Source organism: Phocoena sinus, chromosome 14, assembly GCF_008692025.1.
Source record: "Phocoena sinus isolate mPhoSin1 chromosome 14, mPhoSin1.pri, whole genome shotgun sequence".
Classification (NCBI taxonomy): Eukaryota; Metazoa; Chordata; class Mammalia; order Artiodactyla; family Phocoenidae; genus Phocoena; species Phocoena sinus.
In genome coordinates, this window is record NC_045776.1 from 30,635,172 (window position 1) to 30,658,152 (window position 22,981).

Sequence of the window (22,981 nt, forward strand, 5' to 3'; positions counted from 1 at the left end):
TTACTTTAAATATCCGTAGTAGTCAGCAATTTCCATTTCTTATTCCCTCTCAATGAAAAATTACAGTTTCCCCAAAGAGGTGTATTTGGCAGCATTCTCACGTTGTTGTTGGGCCCGCCTCTTCATGGCCTCCCGCTCTGGCCTCTGCTCTTGTTCGATAGGCTTTGACATTGCTGTCTCAGGAACATTGCGTTCCCTCCATGGAATTGGCTGCTTGCTGAAGTCTTGGAGTAGAAATGGGGTTTGGAGCTTGGCTGGGGACTGGCGCTTAGTCACAGCAGGGTGAACAGGCTCCCACTGGAGAGAAGTGCAAGATGAAGTTTTGTAGGGTGCAGGCCTAGGAGCAGCAGACTGAGGGACACTAGGCTGTGTATGGTCAGTCCAACCCGGTTGGGTTGGGTTGGTCACTGTTGGCTGAGCTGGTTTGGCAGGACCTGGCAAAGAGGCAGGAGCTGGCTGGGAAGAACTGACTGCAGCAGGTTGAGCTGAGTTAGTAGAAGCAGGGTGGGCACGGTCAGCAACAGCAGGCCGATGTGAGGCCAGAGACTGTGCCCTCCGAAGAGCAGGTCGAGCTTGAGGCATTTCCCAGGCAGAAAAAGGCTGAGGTATCAACTTTGACCTTCCTAGGAGGCAACAGCTCATACTAGGATGGAGATGCACACTCTTTTTCAGCACTGCTGTCTGGTTTCTGGGCTTCGACTTGAGTTTTCTCAGGACCCTTACCCTCACGTGGGGTATTCCGCCATGGCTGGATGCTTGGGGTGTCTGGGGGTCTTTAGTGTTGCTTGAATTTCCCAAGACCCGACAAGAAGAGAGACCAGTTTTCTTATCATTCTTCTTCCCCAGTGCATGAAAAACTTTCACAGATTCCAGCATGCGCATGCCTAGGGAGGTTCGAGGCTTTTTAATGCTCTCTTGGATAAGCTCAATTTGGTGTTGCTTTTGCTTTGTCTGGGGAATTGTTGACTTCTCTTCTGCCTTGACTTTGTTCCCTGACTGCTTATTCTCTTCAGCCTTCTTCCTTCCTCTGGTGCTTTTGGTCTTTTCCTGCCCATGGCTCTTCGTTTTGCTGATCTTTCTGGATGCAGCTTTCTGAGGTTTGCGTTTAGAATCCTTGGCCATGTTCACAGGAGCCCAGTCACTGACTGCAGCATTGCATAGAACCACTTCTCTCCCTAACAGGCACTCTGGATTCTTTGGCTGGATTTTAGCCTTGGGAGCACCACTAATAGGCTCAGAGGCTTTATGTTTGTTCTTCCTGGTTTGATCAGAGGGAAACTTTATGACACTTGGCTTTTCCTGCACCTGATTCACCTTAGTGGCTCTGTTGTCTTTGGCTTTGATTGCGTTGGGACCTTTGGGTTGATCAAGATCTTTCAAAGAATTAAAGAGCTGGGGAAGGTGAATACCCTCCGCCAGTGTAGTAACGTCTGGAAAACCACTGCTATATTCCATCCCATTTTCAGGTGTCCCTAGGTCCTCAAGACTCAGGCTGTTCTTTCCCAGATCAGCATTTTCAGATCCAGGCTGCTCCTCTTGGCTGAGGGGATCAGTGCAGCCCAGGGTCTGGTGAATATCAGGGATTTCTTGAAAACTTGTTTCGGTGATGGGTTGAGCAGACACAGGGTAGTACATTCCAGACGTGGAAGCTGGTGATTGGATATTTGTGGGCTGAATCTTCCTCAGTACCATTACCATTTCTGGTTGCACAGAGGCCCTACTTCATGTGTATGACACAGAGCCATAGGATTGCAGGCAGTATCCAAGTTCTCCATACAGTAAAGACCTCAATGTGCCTTGGTTATAATAATATACCTGGCTTCCTTCCTGGTAGGGAAGTGACAGGCTGTGTCCCTGATTTGGAATTTGAGATGGTGTTCCCTGAGCAAGCCTGGCAGAAAGTGATGGATATAGAGGGACCATGTTATTGGGGTCTGCAGTTTTATCATACTGGGCTGCCATAAACATGGAGGTAGCAGCTGTGTGCGGGTCAGTGACTGCCAGAGTAAAGTCTCCGAGTGAAGAAGAATTCTTTTCAGTGCTTCCTGTGATGTCCCAGTCAAGAACCCCTGGATAGGAAGCAGCTGAAGTGGAGATCTGGCTCTGGTCAGTGACTCCAGATAACATAGTTGTGCTAGACTGTTGGTGAAGGTAGGCACTACACATGAGTGTCTGGAAGGAGGTACCAGTAGGTGATGCCGAACTGATGACAGGAGGAGAGACTCTGGAGAAGTTGCAGACACTTCCTGTTAGGGAAGTTGCATTGCTCACCACAGGAAGAGAGTGCTGCAGAGAATTTAGAGTTCTAAGTACAGGTGGATTTTGGAAATTTTCTGTAAGAACAAGAGGGTAATGAAAAAATCAGGGAGATTGATAAATTCTCACTATGTTTGAGGAACAGCATTATCTTAAGGTTCTTGCTATCAGGACACCTCTAACGTCAATACTTACTGAGAAACCAAAAATCAGACCGTTATGATGGTTGTAAGGACTGAGCAGTTTTACACTCTTCTGTATTAACTGCCTGTGCTCCCATGTTGGGCACAGATGGGCAGAAGACCCAAGTGGTATTATTCAGACATTGTTCTCTAGGCTGGAAGCAACCTTCTCCATGCCCTATCTTTCCCTTCAGCCTGCACTAGTGTTGACTTCTATGCTGTTTCCTAGACTGGAAACATTTTAGAACTAGGAGGTCTTTAGAGAACTTCTATTTTCACAGTCTCATTTCATGAGGAAGGGAACTGAGGCTCAGAGAGGTGGGGTTGACTTGTTCAAGTTCTCTCATTATGTTAGTATCCTTACCAGGTTTCAGAACCTAAGTATCCTGACTTCCTTGGCAGGACGCTACTGCCAGGATGATACTGCCAGAAAGCAGGAGAAATAGAACTTATACTATAGGCAGTTTTTTTGTTCGTTAGAAAACAGTACAACTATTACGATTATAATCTTCAGTGTCTCACGTTGCTTGTGCAGTTCTCACGCTATTACCTAGAGTTCACATATAGCTCAGTCCAACTGGTAAATTTAAAGAGTCATTTTTACTCTCTTCAAGCCTGGTTTCTCATTCTACCTCAAAATGATTATCCGAAAATGAATTTCTTAAGTGCTTTTGGAAAGAAAAATGTTATCTGATTACTTCAGATTACTCATCTGTAAATTGGTTGTAATACCACCACCAATAATGATAGCAGTAATAATTAATACATGAATAAACTGATATATTGTGTGTGATTTATATGGAGGAAGTTACAATAAGTTCTAGAAAGACACAGAAAACTCATGAAAAACATATTATGTAATGAAAAAGAAATACATAGTTATGAAAACTCGGGTATGGGGCAAGTATCAAAGCACAATGAGTTTACTAACAAATGACATTCTGTACCATACATGCAATGTTATGAAAGTGAATTTTGCCCACTGTGTTTTAGTGAATACTATTAAAGAAAAACACTATGAAGAAAGAATTTATCTTTGTTTGAAAGAATTCCTAGCCAATACATAGAGACAGAGAAGATATATCAGTAAAAATGCATAAAAAGCAACAAAATTCAATCAATCTGAATGTATAGGTAGCCACAATATATGCAGACAAGTATTTCAGTGAAAACTGGTACAAAGCAGACAGCAAAATACTAAGTGTAAAAGAATTTCGTTATTGTGTTCATTCATATTTTTACCCAGCATGTAACAGGTATTCAGCCTGGTTGAAATATATATTTCAAAGAATAGAAATATGTAATAAGCAGAAAAGAAGCTTAAAAAGTATCAAGAAGTTTTTTGTATTTTTCCTAGTACTTAGATTATAATCATCTTCAACATCCAAGTAGGTGAAATTCCAAAACCTAAAAAAAATCATCACTAGAATCCAATTAAAAAATGATTTTCAAATATAAGAACATCGAAATGACTCCACAATATGTTTCTAGGTAAATGTGGAATTTTTTCTTTTTTGCTGCGCCACGTGGCCCTGGCAGTGAAAACACTGAATCCTAACCACTGGACCGCCAGCAAATTCCCTCAATGTGGAATTAGAGATGTGGGGCTTGACATTTCGTTTTTCTTCTTAGGTAGCTAAGATCTAAAAACTAACGATGGCTCTTGATCAATGTGCTCTCTGTGTTAGGAAGGAAAGAACTGTAAAGATGAAAAGCAACCTTGCCTTAGAAGCTACATATAACCCAAAGGACATAGTCCTTCTGATTCAATTTAGAAGATATCATTTAAACTTTTTAATTGGTAAAACATCTACATAGTTTAAAAATTAGAAAGAATAAAACATTGAAAAGCAGACCCATAGATAATCACTTTGGTTTCTTGTATATAGGAAGCATCATTTCTAGGACATATTTCTAAAATGTTTATATTGAAAACTGTGAAGAGCCAACTGTATTCAGAGAGGCAATAAAGGAAAAAAAAACAGTATGACTTTTCTGGTAAACTGCCTTTCCTGGTGATACCCCATTCTGTCCTTACTTTCCTCTTAGTCTGTTAAAATAAGGATTTGCTACAATCAACTTTGTTTTGCCCTGATATGAGCAGAATTCACTCTATGCTGTTTCTGCTTTAATTTAAAATCTTTGGTTCCCATCAACATTCCATTGCAAACTACGTTTTTCTTGAGAGCTCCTCTATGCTTTCCCTCTTCATTCTTATATTGTTTCCTATCTCTTTGTCCCTGTTGGCCTGTGCTGATGAAAACAATCCTAAAGTTCCTTACGTTTGACTCTGTGCCTCCCTATAGCTCAGTACTCTCCGTCCTTTCTCCCTATTTTCTCTTTTCAACTAGTCGAAATATTAGTGGTGGGAGAACATTAGAGATGGAACATCTTGTTGTATATTGCTAGTTTCCTATGTCACCTGGCTTTTCTGTGTTTCTGTTGAAACACTCTTGAGAAGTCTCTGATTTCATTTTCTACATGGGTACCCTTTAAGGCTCAATATTAGAAAAGAAAGGGATCAGAGTGATCAACCAATGTAGTATCCTAACGTAACAGATAAGGAAAATATCAGGCTTTGTGAGACAGTCAATGATTTGTCCAAAGTCACGCAGATAGTAAATGCCAAAGTCAAAACTGAAATGAGGTCTCCAGACTTCTAGTTCAATACTTTCCCTCATTATTTCGTGTTATTTTGAATCTACTAGTAAATTTAGGGGCAAAATAAATCTAACAATAAACTTTAAAAAGTTTCTTTTCTTACCTGACATGGCCAGAGAAGAAGAGGAAACATCAACTGCAGATATAAGGGATGAGGAGACAACACCAGAGGATGTCTGAGTGGCTGCAGCTGAATGGCGCATGTGTCCAGTACAAAGGTCACTGGTTATTGCTCAGTGGTCACTGGTCACTTGTGATGATGTAGGAGAATGATGTCACAAAGCAGGCAGTTTAAAGGTATGATATAGCCAATAGGGAGGTCCGATCCCCAACAGGAAGGCGGGCTTGGGTGGAGAGAGTGTAGGAGAGCTAAAACAACAACTAAATTTCTGAGCTCTGGGTAGGAAATCCTAGAAGACAGATTTACCTCCCCCAGGCTCTTACATTAGGGAAATCATTGCATCATTTTTTACAGATGTTCATTAAAATAATTTACTAACAGTTACCTATATCCTACAGAGTATTATATTTTATGTATCATATACTTAGAGCTATATATATCTTATTAAATTAATATCCTTAGGAAGGCAAGAGCCATCTAGTTTGAACTATTACAGTTGTTCTGAAATCATATCTGTCTAATTAGTAAACTTATAGCAGCTTTCAAGGAGCAAAAGTAGGGATTAAGAAGCTCCTTTTGTAACTTGGTTAAAGCGTAGGGTGAGGTTTGTTGAGTGTACCTTGTGGAGAGTGTTGTTGTCCAAGGATCTTCACTGTTAGTTTCATCTCCTTGACTCCTACCTTCCTTGGGCTGGGCCAGGCTCGGCCAACTTGGACTTGCCTCTTACATTTCTCTTCTGCTTTCTTTTCTTTTTCCATTATGAGCATTGTTTCCAGGACAAGCCTTGATCTTGCATTCTTACCCTCATGGATGTTACTTCCTGTCAATTTCCAGCAGCAGGAGTCTTCTTTTCAGTGCTTGATTCTTCACAAAATAGACTCTGCCTGTTGGACACAAATACCAGAGATCAAGGAGACAGAGCTGGTTGCAAACCTTTCCTCTTCCAGCCTTTGGTTGCAATTGTTTTCCCCATAATTTGCTACCTCTAGTTCCTTGGGCCACACAGGTATCCTGCCATCCAGCTCTTTTATATGTGAGAGACATTCTGAATACTGTCCCTTTTTCTTTGCACAGAAGTATATACAGTGTGGCAGTTACTGTAATCTCCTCCTCCCCCTTGCAAACAGCCACTCTAGAATCTTGGACCTCTAGGATTCTCTGTCTTGCATGCTTGGGTGCAAGGCCTAGCAAAATGAAGAGGAGAATAATTAGAGAAGGAAGAGGACATTTCGTGGAGAACTGGGCGGGGATAAGGTGAAAGGGCACAGGAGAAAAGTGATTCATGTAGATTTTTTGGTTTCTGTGGGAAACAAGTTGACACACTTTGTCCTCATTTTGTATTACCAGAACAGACAGTCATAGATATAAGTAGCTCGATAGTGCAGCAACTGCCATGAATTCTGTACACTAAAGGGAACAGTCTTACATATATTTCTCGTTTTGTTTTATGTCATATTACCATATTAATAGCATTCACTGGTATGTTTGTAGAATACAGATTTTTTTTAAATGCTCTGGTTTTGTCTACATGGTTATTTCCTTGTCAGATTTTTAAGGGCTCCAACATTGTAAGACATATTGCATGTTTTTGTCTTGATGATTATTTTTCTTGAAGCATCATGAACGAACTTGACCTGTTGGATTTTGTGGAGAAACTTTAAAAAGGGTCTGTGAAAAAGGCAATGCGGTGAGTCGCATTATGCACCCAAGCGTAAGGAGCAGATATCTGCCATCAGCCCAACTTGGCCTGGGTTGCCTCTGTTTTAGTTCCTGTGGTTAGTGCTTTGCTCCCTAACCACTCTTGTGACTGTGATAATGTGAGTAAGGGCTGAGTTGCTAATGATTTATATGTGAGGTAAGCTGGTTTGAGGGAGGAAATCTATGGATCTAGTCATTTTCCTTGGTGGTAAGCTTTCAGGGAGGGGTGCAAAGATTGATCTTTCTGGGGATTTTCTAGCACCAGGAAGATATCCCATAGATGAGACCTCCAAAGACACACGTTTAATTTTTAGGCCTGTTTTTCCTATTATGCGATATGAGTTTTTTCACTGATGTGGATGATGCTTATCTGAGAAGAAATTGTGAAAGGTGTTGTAGTATAAAGATGTGGCTTAAGCTTTTAAGTGTTTTTCAAGGTTTTTCCCCTAAGCTTCCCTCTTCAGATGGCCTATTTACATGGTACTAGTATGTGATGTGAGGCTAACAACTTAGTAATACCTGCAAGCCAGATCAGTGTCTCTTTTCTCTATATTTCCATACATATCAAGGGACCCATAGCTACTGCAGGTTAGGGTACTTGGTGTGAGATTGGGGGAAATGTGGTAAGACACATTTTGGTATCAGTAAAATGTTTACATATTAAAATATTCTGTTCCAACATACAATTCTATTTAGGCAAACCCTTAGTTAGGCTTTTCCTGGTTCCGAGCCTATGTAACTTATTTTCTCTCCCTAGTTCCAGCCATTTAACTTTAGCTTGCAGACTCAGCATCATGTTAACCTCTAAAAGAATCTTACATGTACGAGGAAGAAACTAAAGAGCTCTATTTCAACACTTAGGAACATGAGGCCCTACCCTGGCCTAAACCTTTATTCTTACAGTTAGGGTATTGTCTTGTCCCATATACCCACTTCCTGCATTTTGAACCCATCAAGTTAACTGGAGACATGTCTTGGTGTAACATCCCCAGTTCGTCTACCCCTGAGGCTGTCCTTAATTCCTCCCATTGTCACATTTTGATTTAATTAAATACTGGAATCCCTCAAACCCTTTCATGATACCTGAGGCCGTATGAGATACTGGTAGATTTTCTTAGTGTCAAATACTTAGCTGTCTGTTCTCCAAATATCCCTTGCTCCTATATTTTCCACCCCAGCATACTACATACCCATTGAGGCATTGTTTCACCTCATGTTGGACCCACTCCCATCCAGAGACCTACTCTTTGTTAGTTCCCATGCTTTCTGGAAACCCCGTTATGGCCAGGACTGGATTTTTTTGTGTTCCCACCCAAAGCCTGTATCTTTTAGCAAGCTGGAACTATACGACCAACATAGATTTTCTAGTTTCTAATAGATTTATATCACAATTTGTATATTGTCATGTCTATAGATATTTGTATCATTTGTAGTTTTTGGCTATAACATGCCTATTGGATATTTTTCATAAATTGCAAAAGAATATTTTATGACTTAGCACCAAATTGAATGTGCCTAGTTGTAGGTTTGTCAACTAGGTTGTGCTAACTTGTATCTTTTATTTATACAAATAGTAATTGACTACTATTGTCCCATTTGTAATTATGTGGAAGTTTACAGAATTGTAAATAAATGCTTGTGGATTGAAACTTGGTTAGACTATGACTGTCCCAGATACGTTAAAACTAGTGATCTTTTTACTCATTCATTCATTCATTCAATAATTCTGACCTTCCTGACTGAGTTTACCCAGCTCAAATGGTTGTGAAGATTACTCACAGTGTATGTAAGATACTTTCAGAAATTAGAAACTGAAAAGTAAAACTAACAAAAAAACATTTGTTATTATAAAGAACACTGGAATTTAGTATGCTAGTATACCTTCAGACCTACTGTAGGACATGCTGTTCTTTGCTGTTCCACTTGTGGCAGGATTCATAGTTTTTCTAACAGGCACAGATCCCTATGCCTGATACTGTGAGGAAATATTATACTTGAGCTCCACTCTTATCTCTCTCAGGCATATTTTGGTATTGTCTAAAATGTAAATCCATACTGTCAACCTCCAACATGATACCAGGCACATAATAGAAACCCAATAAATGTTTCACTGTGAGTGGAGTATAAGTTGATAGATTATTTTTGAAGGTTGATTAGGCAGATTAGATTGATTGAAAATCTTTCAATATTTTAAGTTTGCATCTCTTTCATTCCAGAAATTCTATGTCTAGAAATTTATATATAGCTATACACATCTATAAAGAGGTTCACATTGCAGCCTATCTATAACAGAGGACAAAAACAAACAAAATACCCCCAAACTGAAAACAACTAAAAGTCCATCAGTATTGGACTGGCCATGTAAATTATGTAATGTGACGTAGCTATTAAAGAGAATGGAATGGATGTACGCAAAAATTGACTGGGAAAATCACTGTCCGAGACAGATTGTATACTATGTATAGTATGCTGCTGTTGTATAAAATACAGGATCTCCATTACGTAGAAATACTTACATACAAGATACAACAAGTGTGAATGTAAACACTTGGGAAATATTTGAAAGAACCACACAAGATACTGGGAGAGTGGGACAACTTTCCATGTCCCATATGATTGGAATTCTGAAGGGTGCACACACACGAACTAATGGACCTCTGCTACCATCTTCCGGCTAAGGAGGGAATTGCAGGCGTCAGACCCCTCTTTACTAAAGAAGCGTCTCGGCGGGAGGACGTCATCTCGACAGGCGGTGGCGCATGCGCAGTAGAAGGAGGTCAGCGAGCTGCGTGGGCTTATGCCTAGGCGCCTGTGGTTCGGGGCCTTGTGCTGGCACCGGGGGCGCCGGGTTGGAGATTTTGGCACTCTTGGCGTTGGGTGGGCGGCATCTTGGGGGTCACATGAGCCAGTGGCATCATGCCCTTGGGCGCTGGGGTCAGCGGCGCGGCTTTTCCGGACGTTCGTCGGCCAGGAGGAAGGGCGGAAAGCACATCCCGGAAAGGTAATACGCCTTGACCGCTGGGTGTTGCTGGTGGAGCCCAGAGCCCCTGCGCCTGGGCTTCGTCTCCTGTGCCGTCTCCTGTGACTGTTGCCCCCGCGTGCTGCCCCGTCCGCGCTGTGCTAGGGGGCATTGGTCGTCTCGCGGCTCAGTTCACAGTAGCTGAAAGGGACAGTGTGTGATGTTCTGTTTTCCCCCCATCGTTTTAAAAGGGAGGCTCTGGTCATTGTTCCTCGGGTAAATGCAGAGGGGACTGCTTTTTAAGATGGGACTGTCAGTGTTGGGGACACTTCTTAATTACCGAAATGGAATCCCCTTCAATTCCTCAAGCTGTGTCGTTTTGGCACAGAAAATGTGAGTAAGATGAACTGGAACTGAGATTGAGTGAAAAAATGCACAGGCACTGTCAAATTTTCCATTGAAAACAGTTGATTTGTGTTGTCTCTAGGAATTATAAAGGGCATACTGTTGCTTCCTAACCGATGTCATTTGAGAGATCTACCTCTGTACGTTCAAATGATTAATTTTGAGACTTTGCTGATGTGTACAGTAAACCCCTTAATTCCCTAAGACCTTCCTTTCCTCCATCTCATACCCCATTAAGCCCGATTCAGTTTATCTCCTGAATTTCTTTTGCATCTATCACCTCTTCCTCAACATCCTAATACTGAACTTGCCTGTCTGTTGCAATTAGGTCCTAAGTCGTGTCCATATTTCTTGTTTCCTTCCAATCCATTCTTCACACAAGAAACCTTAAAAGCAAGTTGGAACATTGCTCATAAACATCGCTCAAAAGCATTGTTTTGAGAATGGAAAACAAACTGTTGACCTTTAACACTCTGCGTGGTCTAGAATCCTCTCTGCTTCTCTAGCCCCATATTGTGCCACTATTGCCCTCACTTTCTATGCTTCAGATACACTGAATTAACCTTAGTTCTAACTCATCTTACAGAAGTCAGTTCAGATATTATTTTTCACTGTGATTCCTAGCATTAAGGAATTTTCTTATCAGGTTTTGTGTGAGGACAAAAACTAAACTGTTAAGGGGAAGAATTGAGTTCAAACTATTTCAGTCAACATGCATGTATTAATGATACCTTGGTAGTCAACACTGGGCTAGGTTTTATCAGGGATACAGAAGCTCTGGTTTTAGATATCCCTAATTTGTTGAGACCTTTGCATTGTTTTGTTGCCTTTTATCTGTTTTCAAGATGGGAAAACAGGAACGCTGGAAGTATAGGTTATTACTAGGTGGGGTTGAATAAGTGGAGCAGCAAAGTGCAAAGCAGAAAGAAGAGGGACCTACTATAGAGGGATATGATTTCCATTTTCAAGTCGCATTCATCCTATGCAGGGAGACAGCCTAACATAAAATTTGCCTAACAAAAAATATATTAATAGGTGGAAAGACTATCTCCCATTTGGACAGCGGATGCGTCGGACTCATTTCATTGCTTTCAAAGTTCCTTTAAAAAAGGTAAGCAAAACTTAATACCGTATTCTTCCAGAAATCTGAATTCATCATATAGAGCCCTGGCTCTCAACCGCGTCATACTCCATTTTCCCTTTTTATAGCAAATACTTTTTAATACCTCCTTTAGTATCCAGAAATGGAATGCATAGATAAATACAACCTACTTTTGAACTTAATTAAAAAAAAACCAATGGAATGCCCTAACTATAAATGAAGAATAAAGTAATTTATAAGAAAGTAATGTGTATCTCAGTATGTAAATATTTGGGGATGACTATACTAGAAATAAAGGAATAGTCAGTTACTTTTACCATGAATGCAATAAACTATGGACTTTGATTGATAATGATGTGTCAGTGTTGGTTCATGAATTCTCACTAAGGAAGCACACTGGTATGGCATGTTGATAATGGGGAATGCTGTGTGGTTTGAAGGAGAGAGAGTATAAGTGGGAACTGTGTACTTTTGGTTCAGCTTTGCTGTGAATCTCAAACTGCTCTAAAACTAGTCTACTAATTTAAAAAGAAAAGTGTGTTGCCTTCACCTTAATAACCAAACAGATCCGTCGAGCAGAGTACATAAATAAGCCAAATACATAAAAGAATATTTAGCAGTGAAAGCCATCCTTCATATAGGTAGATATTCAAGAAGTATTTATTTATGTGTCTATTTACAGGCACTCTGCTTGGAGCTGGGAATACAGCAGTAGGAAAAATTGATGTATTCCCTGCCTTCTCAGAGTTTACAGTCTGGTTAGGAGACCAACATGAAATAAAGAAACATAGAAATAAATATATAGAAGTGAGCTTATTTTCTTCCGTCTAATCTCTCTGGAAGAAAGGATCGTAATATCGCTTGTAAACTCCAGAGGAAGAAACTTTACTTTGAATCTCATATGTTAGCATCACAGGGTTTGAATAAATGGATAATATAATAAAGGACATTAAATGCATGTTCTTTCTTATTTTATTCTTTCTGACAGAATGTTGAAAAGAATCTTGCTTCAGAAGAATGTTTTTCCCCCTTGGATCTTGTTTAACAAACTCCAAGAAAACAACAAAGAACTTTAGCTGATTATTGACTTAACATATACTCGCCGATATTACAAGCCAGGGGTAAATGGAACCTGTAATTGAAAATGACCTTCTTTCTGATACTGTAATAATTCATAGTAATTCAGTAGTTATCAACTTATGCTAAGGTAAATCCTGGCCTTATTTCATGGGTTCAAAAAGGGAAGCTAGTGGTTTCCTTAAATACACATTTGTAATTGCTGTTTCAAAATGAGATTAAAGATATGAATTGAACTATAGTATTTGGCAGTAGGCTCTAGATATGCTTAAGAAATTCTATAAGCTTCCATGTTCTATATTTTGAAAATGAAGTAAACTTTTAGTAAGAATAGTAGTAGCCTAAAAGGAAAGAAAGAGTATGTACATTATGTGTTTAGCACTTATTTTTTTTTTTAATAATTAATTTATTTATTTTTGACTGCATTGGGTCTTCATCCCTACGCGAGGGCTTTCTCTAGTTGTGGCCAGCGGGGGCCACTCTCCATTGTGGTGCGAGGGTCTCTCACTGCGGTGGCCTCTCTTGTTGCAGAGCACGGGCTCTAGGTGTGCGAGCTTCAGCAGTTGTGGCACACGGACTCAGTTGCTCCGCGGCATGTGGGATCTTCCCAGACCAGGGCCCGAACCCATGTCCCCTGCATTGGCAGGTGGACTCCCAACCACTGTGCCACCAGGGAAGCCCTGTTTAGCACTTATTTTAAGCAGTTGCCTGAGCATGTTTAAGCATCAGGGTAAAAGACAATTGTTCTCTAAGTTTTATGCTTTCTTTTCCTAATACCTTCTGATATAGTACAGAAACCCATATATTCTCTTGGCCCATGTAAGACATACCAGTGCAAAGGAATTATCCTTCTTCTGACCTGTTCCATGGCCTTGGGAGACAGTAACACCTAATGTTTGTTAATATTTGTATAGCAGTTTGCCATTTAGAAAGTTCTTTCATATCCATTGACTTTGTTAATCTTCACAAGAGTCCTTTGCTGTTGAAGTGGAAGTAGTACTGATATCTCCTACTGAGTGCTTACTCTGCACTAAGCTCAGAGGATAGGCAGCTACAATTACTATTTTTACGGACGAGGAAACTGACTCTCAGACAAGGAAGGATTGAAATTTCAACTCAGTTATTCCTCTTTTTTTATTGTGGTAAAATATACATAAATCGTATTTATTTTAACCATTTATAAATATGCAGTTCAGTGGCATTAAATACAGTCACAGTGTTGTGTAACCATCACCACTGTCTATAACCAAAACTTTTTCATCCTCCTCAACAAAAACTCTGTAACCATCAAACAGTAACAACCCTATTATCCCTCCCACCAGCCCTTAGAAACCTCTATTCTATTTTCTGTCTCTATGAATTTGCCTATTCTAGGTACCTCGTGTAAGTGAAATCTACAATATTTATCCTTTTATGTCTGGCTTATTTCACTAAACCTAGTGTTTTCAAGGTGCATCCATGTTATAGCATGTAACAAAATGCCATTTGTTTTTTGGCTTAATAAATCCCACTGTGTGTATATACCATATTTTGTTATTCATCGGTTGATTGACACTTGGGTTGTTTCCACCTTGTAGCTATTGTGAATCATGCTGCTGTGATCATTGGTGTACGAATATTTGCTCAAATCCCTGTGTTCAGTTCTTTTAGATGTGCAGTGTAAGTAGTAGCAGAGTTGTTGGATCATACGGTAGCTGTACGTTTAACCTTTGAAAAACTGCCAAACTTTTCTACAGTGTCATCTTGTTTTTAAACAATTATCACAAATTTTAAACATATACAAAAGTATACAGAGTACTGTGAGTGTTCCTTGTATACCCATGAACTCACCCAGCTTTAATATTTACCAAGTGATGGTTGTCATGTTTTATCTATACCCCCACCTGTTTCAGCCCATTCCATATTATCTTGAAGCAGTCCGAGACAACATGTAATTACACCTATGCATTTTTTTTTAATCAATTAATTTTTTTTTTGGCTGTGTTTGGTCTTCGTTTCTGGGCGAGGGCTTTCTCTAGTGGCGGCAAGCAGGGGCCACTCTTCTTCGCGGTGCACGGGCCTCTCACAATCGCAACCTCTCTTGTTGTGGAGAACAGGCTCCAGACGCTCGGGCTCAGTAGTTGTGGCTCACGGGCCTAGTTGCTTCGCGGCATGTGGGAACTTCCCAGACCATGTCTTGAACCTGTGTCCCCTGCACTGGCAGGCGGATTCTCAACTACTGCACCACCAGGGAAGCCCCAGCTATATATTTTTGGTATGTATATTAAAAATATAGGACTTTAAGGGCTTCCCTGGTGGCGCAGTGGTTGGGAGTCCGCCTGCCGATGCAGGGGACATGGGTTCGTGTCCCGGTCCGGGAAGATCCCACATGCCGCGGCAGCGGCTGGGCCCGTGAGCCATGGCCGCTGAGCCTGCGCGTCCGGAGCCTGTGCTCCACAACGGGAGAGGCCACAGCAGTGAGAGGCCCGCGTATCGCAAAAAAAAAAAAAAAAAAAATATAGGACTTTTATTCCTTAATATCATTTTTTAATAATAAATACCCAGTGAGTGCTCAAATTTGCAGTTGTCTCCTAAATGTCATAAAAAATTGTTTTTAAGAATTTTGAATTAGATCCAAATAAGGTCCACACTTTGCCATTGATTGTTAGGTCTCTGAAGTCTTATTTAATCTGTAGGTTTTCCCCTCCATGTCTCTCTCACTTTTATTTTTCCTCCTTGAATTTTATCTTTAAAGAAACCAGGTAATTTGTCCCATCTAGATTTTGATGATTATATTCACCTCTCTAAGTGAAGTGGCACAGGAATACTGGCCTTGCCTGTCGTTGCCAGGGTTAACTGAGTAGTGCATTAGCTGCCCTGGTTCTCAGGTGTTGAGTACATGGTGATTTACATACCAGGTCCTATTCGTGGGCCTCCTGATGCAGCAGTTCCCTTGGCTCTGCCCCTGTCGTCAGCTGCCCCTAGGATAACTCTGAGCCCTAGCCACCTCTCTGGTAGATTTCACTATCCCCCCACTATAATCACACCAGAATAAGGCAACTCAAACCTTTCAGAGATGTGTCCTGAACCTCTTGTTTTCTTAAATACCTATCTGGTGGTTGTGAGTCTTAAGGCCAACCTCCCCAAGAGACTTTTTCTATTTCTCCTAGTAAACCTAGAGTCACCTTCTGTCATCTTCAACTCTACTCAAATTTGGTTCTTTTAACCCTGACCTCTGACCCTGCTTTTTACTTCTGCCATTTCATCCTCACTCCTGCTTCCTTTCATAAATCCATAAATCTCTTTTGGCCTTCCTAGCCCTGGGCCACATTCCTTCCTGTTTCCTCAGTTTTTATCCCTTTCCTTCATTCTCCCATCCAACTTTCAGTCGTTCCTTTCTCATGCAGACTTTCATTCCAACCCCATCAAAAATAAAACAAAACAACAACAACAAAAAACACGCCACAGATAGCAGCATCTCAAAATTCAAAAGATTTATTACTCATCTATTAATTCTATTACATTTATTTATTCAATTTTATTGTTTTAAAATATACCAATCTAAATAAATTTATGCCTATCTTATCTATATATGGAAGAACAGCGGGTCCCCAATGTGACACCAACAATCCTAGCAGATGTTACTTTAAATATCTGTAGTGGTCAGCAATTTCCATTTCTTATTCGCTCTCAATGAAAAATTGCAGTTTCCCCAAAGAGGTGTATTTGGCAGCATTCTCACGTTGTTGTTGGGCCCGCCTCTTCATGGCCTCCCGCTCTGGCCTCTGCTCTTGTTCGATGGGCTTTGATATTGCTGTCTCAGGAACATTGCATTCCCTCCATGGAATTGGCTGCTTGCTGAAGTCTTGGAGTAGAAATGGGGTTTGGAGCTTGGCTGGGGACTGGCGCTTAGTCACAGCAGGGTGAACAGGCTCCCACTGGAGAGAAGTGCAAGATGAAGTTTTGTAGGGTGCAGGCCTAGGAGCAGCAGACTGAGGGACAATAGGCTGGGTATGGTCGGTCCAACCTGGTCGGGTTGGGTTGGTCACTGTTGGCTGAGCTGGTTTGGCAGGACCTGGCAAAGAGGCAGGAGCTGGCTGGGAAGAACTGACTGCAGCAGGTTGAGCTGAGTTAGTAGAAGCAGGGTGGGCACGGTCAGCAACAGCAGGCCGATGTGAGGCCAGAGACTGTGGCCGCTGATGAGCAGGTCAAGCTTGAGGCTTTTCCAGGCAGAAAAAGTCAGAGGTATCAACTTGACCTTCCCAGGAGGCAGCAGCCCATACTGGGATGGAGAGAGACACTCTTTTTCAGCACTGCTGTCTGGTTTCTGGGCTTCGACTTGAGTTTTCTCAGGACTCTTAACCTCACGTGGGGTATTCCGCCATGGCTGGATAGCTGGGCGTGGCTGGGGGTCTTTAGTGTTGCTTGAATTTCCCAAGACCCGACAGGATGAGAGCCCAGTTCTCTTATCATTTTTCTTCCACAGTGCATGAAAAACCTTCACAGACTCCAGCATGCACATGCCTAGGGAGGTTCAAGGCTTTTTAATGCTCTCTTGGATAAGTTCAGTTTGGTGTTGCTTTCGCTTTGTCTGGGGAATTGTTGGCTTCTCTTCTGCCTTGACTTTGTTCCCTGACTGCTTATTCTCTTCATCCTTCTTTCTTCATCTGGTGCTTTTGGTCTTTTCCTGCCCATGGCTCTTCGTTTTGCTGATCTTTCTGGATGCAGCTTTCTGAGGCTTGCCTTTAGAATCCTTGGCTGTGTTCACAGGAGCCCAGTCACTGACTGCAGCATTGCATAGAACCACTTCTCCCCCTAACAGGCAATCTGGATTCTTTGGCTGGATTTTGGTCTTGGGAGCACCACTGTTTGTTATGTTTGTTCTTCCTGGTTTGATCAGAGGGAACCTTTATGACACTTGGCTTTTCCTGCTCCTGATTCACCTTAATGGCTCTGTTGTCTTTGGCTTTGATCATGTTGGGACCTTTGGATTGATCAAGATCTTTCAAAGAATTATAGAGCTGGGGACGGTGAATATCCTCTGCCAATGTAGTAATGTCTGCAAAACCACTGCTAGATTCCATCCCATTTTCAGGTGTCTCTAGGTCCTCAAGACTCAGGCTGTTCTTTTCCAGATCAGCATTTTCGGAACGAGGCTGCTCCACTTGGCTGAGGGCATCAGTGAAGGCCAGGAGCTGGTGAATATCAGGGATTTCTAAAGGGAGTAGTGGAGGCTCTTGGTTTTCTCTTGGGATCTGGTAGGCATCCGGAGGCTTTGAAAGGTTGGTTTTTATATCCTCCAAGTGCTTACTCTGTATTTGTCCCTGGCTTGTAGCTGGAGGCAGGGCCAGGAGACTACTGGCACTCTGGACTGGAGCTGTCCCTGAAATGTCCCCAAGTTCAGGTGGTGGGTTACTCTCAAGTATCTGAATATTTCTGCTCCTGCAGGACTTGTGCAGTTCTTGAGTTTGTGTCACACAAGATGTCTGGCTTGGAGGTTGCAATCCCAGGGAGTTTTTCATCACCAGGGAAGTCTCCATCCCTACAAAGGAATTAAGGTAGAAGTCAGTCACTGGTAAGTGAGATGCTCTCCCTAAACACCAACACAGCAATCATGTACCTTTCAAGGTTCATGATTGCTGTGCTGATGTTTTGGGGGAAGATGGACAAGGCATTTCTACTAACTCTTCTTAAGGATCATGGACAGTGCCCTATGCTATGAGATAAGTGGAGACTGTTGTAATTCTTACTGGTGATCATTTCATGTGAGTTATTCTTGGTTTTCTTTGTATTTCATATGATTGTTATGAGTCAAATAAAAAATGAGTCTTATTTTTTAAAAATGAAATGTTTTACAAAGCCTGGTATTCTCATATGGAGTCCTTTCAATTCTCCTCACTTTCCTGAGAGGCTAAGAACACTTCACACCATGAACTGAGAGAGGGAGTAGAGCCCTTCCTGATGAAATATATAAACAAAGACAGACTCTTAGCCTGCTTCCTCTGGACAGGATCTCGGACCACAAGGTCTTAAATCCTGGTATAAATTAAGGAAGTGAATAACGAGAGTTCTGAAACACCTTCCAAAGGGACTCTAGAAGTAGATCAGGGAAGGGAGTGATACAGTGTGGTGGTACAGGGGGAATGATCGGCTACAGCAGTTAGAAATGTGGTACCTATTGGTATGCTCTTGGGGTTCTTGTACATGTAGCATAGATGACCTTTAGGGTGTCCCTCCCACCTTCCCACCTGAATTAGGTGTTCTTTTTTTTTTAAATTTATTTTTATTTATTTATTTTTTGAACTTATTTATTTTATGTATGTATTTTTTTGGCGGCACTGGGTCTTCATTGCTGTGCCTGGGCTTTCTCTAGTTGCGGCTAGCGGGGGTTACTCTTGGTTGCAGTGTGCGGGCTTCTCATTGCAGTGGCTTCTCTTGCTGTGGAGCACAGGCTGTAGGCACGTGGGCTTCAGTAGTTGTGGCTCACGGGCTCTAGAATGCAGGCTCCGTAGTTGTGGCACATGGGCTTAGTTTCTCCACGGCATGTGGGATCTTCCCAGACCGGGGCTCGAACCCGTGTCCCCTGCATTGGCAGGCGGAATCTTAACCACTGCGCCACCAGAGAAGCCCTAGGAGTTCTTATATAGAGTCTAAAACCAGAGAGCCCTGAGCGAAGGTAATGGTTATTAAAGGCTCAGGATCTAAATTCTACCTGTCTATACACCACTTCCCAGCTGTAGGTTTGACCCCATTTTTGAATGATGACCTCATTGTTCAACTTTCTTGCTGTTTGTACTCACCTTGAAAACTTGTTTCTGTGATGGGTTGAGCAGACACAGGGTAGTAGATTCCAGAGGTGGAAGCTGGTGGTTGGATATTTGTGGGCTGAATCTCCTTTAGTACCATTACCATTTCTGGTTGCACAGAGACCCTACTTCCTCTGTATGACACAGAGCCATAGGATTGCATGCAGGAGCCAAGTTCTCCATACAGTAAAGACCCCAATGTGCCTTGGTTATAGTAATATATCTGCCTTCCTTCCTGGTAGGGGAGTGACAGGCTGTGCCCATGTCTGGGAATTTGAGATGGTGTTCCCTGAGCAAGCCTGGCAGAAAGTGATGGATATAGAGGGACCATGTTATTGGTGCCTGCAGTTTTATCATACTGGGCTGCCATAAACATGGAGGAAGCAGCTGTGTGCTGGTCAGTGATTGCCAGAGTAAAGTCCCCGAGTGTAGAAGAATTCTTTTCAGTGCTTCCTGTGATGTCCCAGTCAAGAACACCTGGATAGGAAGCAGCTAAAGTGGAGATATGGCTCTGGTCAGTAACTCCAGATAAGAGAGTTGTGCTAGACTGTTGGTGAAGGTAGGCACTACACATGAGTGTCTGGAAGGAGGTACCAGTAGGTGATGCCAAACTGACGGCAGGAGCAGAGACTCTGGAGAAGTTGCAGACATTTCCTGTTAGGGAAGTTGCATTGCTCACCATAGGAAGAGAGTGCTGCAGAGAATTTAGAGTTCCAAGTACAGATGGATTTTGAAAATTTTCTGTAAGAACAAGAGGGTAATGAAAAAATCAGGGAGATTGATAAATTCTCACTATGTTTGAGGAACAACATTTTCTTAAGGTTCTTGCTATCAGGACACCTCTAATGTCAATACTTACTGAGAAACCAAAAATCAGACCGTTATGATGGTTGTAAGGACTGAGCAGTTTTACACTCTTCTGTATTAACTGCCTGTGCTCCCATGTTGAGCACAGATGGGCAGAAGACCCAAGTGGTATAGTTCAGACATTGTTCTCTAGGTTGGAAGCAACCTTCTCCCTGCCCTATCTTTCCCTTCAGCCTACACTAGTATTGACTTCTCTACTGTTTCCTAGACTGGAAGCATTTTAGACCTAGGAGGTCCTTAGAGAACTTCTATTTTCACAGTCTCATTCCATGAGGAAGGAAACTGAGGCTCAGAGAGGTCGGGTTGACTTGTTCAAGTTCTCTCATTACGTTAGTATCCTTACCAGGTTTCACAACCTAAGTATCCTGACTTCCTTGCCAGGACGCTACTCTGAGCATGATACTGCCAGAAAGCAGGAGAAATAGAACTTATACTATAGGCAGTTTTTTGTCCGTTAGAAAACAGTACGGCTATTACCATTGTAATCTTCAGTGTCTCACTTTGCTTGTGCAGTTCCCACGCTATTACCTAGAGTTCACATATAGCTCAATCCGACTGGTAAATTTAAAGAATCATTTTTACCCTCTTCCAGCCTGGTTTCTCATCCTACCGCAAAATGATTACCCAAAAGTGAATTTCTTAAGTGCTTTTGGAAAGTAAAAAGTTATCTGATTACTTCAGATTACTCATCTGTAAAGTGGTTATAATACCACCACCAAAAATGATAGCAGTAATTATTAATACATGAATAAACTGATACATTGTGTATGATTTATATGGAGGAAGATACAATAAGTTCTAGAAAAACACAGAAAAATCATGAAAAACGTATTACATAATGAAAAAGAAATACATAGTTATGAAAACTGGGGTATGTGGCACGTATCAAAGCATAATGAGTTTACTAACAAATGACATTCTGTACCATACATGCAATGTTATGAAAGTGAATTTTGCCCACTGTATTTTAGTGAATACTATTAACTAAAAGACACAATAGAAGGTGATTTTGAATGAATTCCTAACCAATACATACAGACAGAGAAGATATATCAGTAAAAATGCATAAAAAGCAACAAAAATCAATCAATGTGAATGTATAGGTAGCCACAATATATGCAGACAAGTATTTCAATGAAAACTGGTACAAAGCAGACAGCAAAATAATAAATGTAAAAGAATTTCATTATTGTGCTCATTCATATTTTTACCCAGCAAGTAACAGGTATTCAGCCTGGTAGAAATATATGTTTCAAAGAATGGAAATATATAATAAGCAGAAAAGAACCTTAAAAAGTATCAAGAAGATTTTTGTATTTATCCTAGAACTTAGATTGTAATCATCTTCAACATCCAAGTAGATGAGATCCCAAAACCTAAAAAACCCCATCATTACTAGAATCCAATTAAAAAAGATTTTCAAATATAAGAACATCAAAAGGACTCCACAATATTGTTCTAGATAAATGTTGATTTTTTTTTTTTTTTTTTTTTTTGCCATGCCACATGGCCCTGGCAGTGAAAGCACTGAATCCTAACCACTGGACCACCAGCAAATTCCCTCAATGTGGAATTAGAGATGTGGGGCTTGACATTTTGTTTTTCTTCTTAGGTAGCTAAGATCTAAAAACTAACGATGGCTCTTGATCAATGTGCTCTCTGTGTTAGGAAGGAAAGAACTGTAAAGATGAAAAGCAACCTTGCCTTAGAAGCTACATATCACCCAAAGGACATAGTCCTTCTGATTCAATTTAGAAGATATCATTTAAACTTTTTAATTGGTAAAACATTTACATAGATTAAAAATTAGAAAGAATAAAACATTGAAAAGCAGACCCATAGATAACCACTTTGGTTTCTTGTATATAGGAAGCATCATTTCTAGGACATATTTCTAAAATGTTTATATTGAAAACTGTCAAGTGCCAACTGTATTCAGAGAGGCAATAAAAGAAAAACAAAACTGAGCATGACTTTTCTGGTAAGCTGCCTATTTTCTCTTTTCAACTAGTCGAAATATTAGTGGTGGGAGAACATTAGAGATGGAACATCTTGTTGTATATTGCTAGTTTCCTATGTCACCTGGCTTTTCTGTGTTTCTGTTGAAACACTCTTGAGAAGTCTCTGATTTCATTTTCTACATGGGTACCCTTTAAGGCTCAATATTAGAAAAGAAAGGGATCAGAGTGATCAACCAATGTAGTATCCTAACGTAACAGATAAGGAAAATATCAGGCTTTGTGAGACAGTCAATGATTTGTCCAAAGTCACGCAGATAGTAAATGCCAAAGTCAAAACTGAAATGAGGTCTCCAGACTTCTAGTTCAATACTTTCCCTCATTATTCCGTGCTATTTTGAATCTACTAGTAAATTTAGGGGCAAAACATATCTAACAAAAAACTTTAAAAAGTTTCTTTTCTTACCTGACATGGTCAGAGAAGAAGAGAAAACTTCAACTGCAGATACAAGGGATGAGGAGACAACACCAGAGGATGTCTGAGTGGCTGTAGCTGAATGGCGCATGTGTCCAGTACAAAGGTCACTGGTTATCGCTCAGTGGTCATTGGTCACTTGTGATGATGTAGGAGAATGATGTCACAAAGCAGGCAGTTTAAATGTATGATATAGCCAATAGGGAGGTCCGATCCCCAACAGGAAGGCGGGCTTGGGTGGAGAGAGTGTAGGAGAGCTAAAACAACACCTAAATTTCTGAGCTCTGGGGAGGAAATCCTAGAAGACAGATTACAGGCTCTTACATTAGGGAAATCATTGCAACATTTCTTAACAGACGTTCATTAATATAATTTACTAACAGTTACCTATATCCTACAGAGTATTATATTTTATGTATCATATACTTAGAGCTA

General features: G+C 41.0%; 1 protein-coding gene and 2 pseudogenes across 1 annotated transcript; 1 reads left to right on the forward strand and 2 right to left on the reverse strand.

Moving 5' to 3' along the window:
* On the reverse strand, window positions 1-5,302 carry LOC116764992 (annotated as a pseudogene).
* A 4,366-nt stretch (window positions 5,303-9,668) lies between these two features.
* On the forward strand, window positions 9,669-14,186 carry LOC116738934 (RNA/RNP complex-1-interacting phosphatase-like). Its single transcript, XM_032602854.1, has 3 exons — window positions 9,669-9,919; window positions 11,318-11,393; window positions 12,373-14,186. Exons 1-3 carry the CDS (start codon window positions 9,678-9,680, stop codon window positions 12,427-12,429), a joined length of 375 nt encoding a protein of 124 aa, XP_032458745.1. The 5' UTR covers window positions 9,669-9,677; the 3' UTR covers window positions 12,430-14,186.
* A 1,895-nt stretch (window positions 14,187-16,081) lies between these two features.
* On the reverse strand, window positions 16,082-22,637 carry LOC116764993 (annotated as a pseudogene).
* Between the last annotated feature and the right edge of the window lie 344 nt (window positions 22,638-22,981).

Bases quoted from the DNA above. Each gene is read 5' to 3' on its own strand.
- LOC116738934 (XM_032602854.1), top strand. From the start codon at position 9,678: ATGCGCAGTAGAAGGAGGTCAGCGAGCTGCGTGGGCTTATGCCTAGGC. The intron at 9,920-11,317 runs GTAATACGCCTT...ATATATTAATAG, and splicing joins GGAAAGCACATCCCGGAAAG to GTGGAAAGACTATCTCCCAT. The intron at 11,394-12,372 runs GTAAGCAAAACT...TCTTTCTGACAG, and splicing joins TCAAAGTTCCTTTAAAAAAG to AATGTTGAAAAGAATCTTGC.